The sequence below is a fragment of the Penaeus vannamei genome, chromosome 39 (assembly GCF_042767895.1).
Source record: "Penaeus vannamei isolate JL-2024 chromosome 39, ASM4276789v1, whole genome shotgun sequence".
Classification (NCBI taxonomy): domain Eukaryota; kingdom Metazoa; phylum Arthropoda; class Malacostraca; order Decapoda; family Penaeidae; genus Penaeus; species Penaeus vannamei.
In genome coordinates, this window is record NC_091587.1 from 15,308,375 (window position 1) to 15,310,786 (window position 2,412).

General features: G+C 42.5%; 1 protein-coding gene across 1 annotated transcript in view; it reads left to right on the top strand.

Moving 5' to 3' along the window:
• Positions 1-2,126, top strand: part of LOC138860052 (uncharacterized) — a 4,408-nt gene extending 2,282 nt beyond the window's left edge. Inside the window, exons 5-7 of the mRNA XM_070116855.1 lie at positions 1-476; positions 836-965; positions 2,123-2,126. The exon at positions 1-476 is cut by the window's left edge and continues 28 nt beyond it. Coding sequence (XP_069972956.1) covers positions 1-476; positions 836-965; positions 2,123-2,126 — 610 coding nt within the window. The remainder of the gene's footprint in view (positions 477-835; positions 966-2,122) is intronic.
• The last annotated feature ends 286 nt before the right edge of the window (positions 2,127-2,412 follow it).

Consider the following 2,412-nt stretch of genomic DNA (forward strand, 5'->3'; position numbering starts at 1 on the left):
GCTGCAGTACGCACCAGCTACCACCCTTTTGAAAGCAGCTCCCCTGTTCGTAAGTTGCACTCTGCAAGACCCACGTTGTAGTTTGAAAGTGACTCAGCTGGGAGGGGATAACACTACAGTGCATCAGGAATCGCTCTGGGAGATCCTGAGGCTGAGAGGAATTCCAACAAGGATTATTGAACTAATAGCAAACCTATATACTGGTACTGAAAGTGCTGTAAAGTGTGGTGGGGGCCTGTCGAGCTTCTTTCCTGTCAGTTCAGGAGTGAGGCAAGACTGTGTTTTTGCATCAACTCTTTTCAACACTTGCATGGACTGGATACTAGTCAGACCTACTGTTCAACGTCATTGTGGAGCAACACTGGGTATTATTAAGGTTACAGTCCTTGACTTTGCCAATGATGCGATTCTATCTGAGTCTTTGGAAACCCTAGTGGTGGCTCTTGATGCAATTAGTAATGAAGCAAAGCCCTTAGGTCTAGAGGTTTCCTGGACCAAGACCAAGATCCAAGACATTGGGGACTTGTTAGGAGAACCTGTTCAGTCGGTACGTGCTTGCGGCGAGGACATTGAAGTCACAGACAGAGAGCTTTACATACCTTGGTAGTACAGTTCATAACTCTGGGCTGTCAGAACAGGAAGTCAGGAGACGGATTGGCCTGGCAGCAGGGGTCATGAACTCTCTCGACAAGAGTATTTGGAGGTGCCGGTTCCTGTACAGAAGGACCAAGCTACAGGTTTTCAGGGCCCTGGTAATGCCAGTTTTGCTCTACGGTAGTGAAACCTGGACATTATCCAGTGCACTGGAGTCTCGACTTCATGCCTTTTGTAATAGGTCCATGCGCCGGATCATGGGGTACTGTTGGCGGGACCATGTGTCTAATCAACGGCTGCATCCTGAGACTGGCACAGGACCTGTTACCTGCACAATCCGGGATTGCCAACTCAGGCTATATGGCCACCTGGCTCACTTTCCACAGGCTGATCCTGCTTATCAGGTTGTCTCTGTAAGAGACAACCCTGGATTGGAGGAGGCCTGTGGGACGACCTAGGAGGTCGTGGCTTGGGCAGATCGATCAAATATGTCGGGAAGAGCTTGAGATGGGCCGAGCCCCTGCCTGGGATGAGGGATTCCAAAAGGTGGCAGCAGAAGGTAGACGTGGCTATGCACCCCCGTTGGCGTTAGCTCCAGATGATGATGATAATGTATATATATATAAAATCATATATAATTATATATATAATGTATATATATATATATATATATATATATATATATTATATATATATATATTTTTTGTGTGTGTGTGTGTGTGTGTGTTTTATTTATATATATAGGATGAACAGGTAGACTAAAAGCGTTTTAAACAGGGGAGCGCTTGGCAAGAATTCTTGCCAAGCGCTGTACCATTCCCTGCTTAAAACGCTTTCCAAGGCAGGCAGGCCCTCTTCAGTGATGCCAGACATGTGGAAATGTCTGTTTATAAAGTACAAATCATAACAGTCCTTGATGAACATAGAAATATCAAAATAATACACGAAATATATATACTTGGGTTTTAAAAGCAATGTTCCCACCAACAATCTCGGAAAGAGATAACTTATGCATAAGAGGGTGGAGTTTATTTCACCTGCGGTTGGTAACAGGTTGAGCGCGCAATTCAAAACAACTGGCAAGCTAGCGCCGCATCAAGATGGCAGAGAAGTAAATAAATCTACCCAAACATCTTAACAAAGCGCTATATTTTCTCCTATATCCATAGAAAGTGCCTCTAAAACAATGACACACTCTTCCGATTGACAGCCCTTTCATTCTGACGCGTTATCAAAACAAATGAATATCCCTGAATTAAAATATAGGCCTACCCATTCCCATATATCCGATTTTATGAGGTTAAATATAACAAATCATCGAATATAATATCGACAGAAGAATGTTGCTAGAATTTCTCAGACTTTTTCACTTGAAATATTCTTTATTTCATAAAATAGCAGATATATTCTCGATTTAGAAAGACGAGAAGTTTAACAGTAAGAGGAAAATGGTTCGTGTTATAATCATTTATTATTCATAATTAAACTTTTTATTCCCATAATCTCCATTATCTCCTTTCGTTTTCAGTTAATTTCAATTTCTTTGAATATGATTTTAAGAAAATTACAGAATCAGATACCGTGAAAAAATTATTTATCTGATTAGATATTAAGCGGAATTCCTGGCCAACAGCCGCATTCGAAGGATCGTGACCAGTACGGTACGCGACCGACGCCGTTGCCATGGTGACGGTACACCGCTTGACTTAGCAAGCGCAAGTCAAGCCATCTACGGAGGTCGCTTGAGAAAGCAAGCGAAATTCTTGAGTTAGCAAGAAAAACGCTTGAGATTTCAGGCAAGAACTTTCCCTGCTTAAA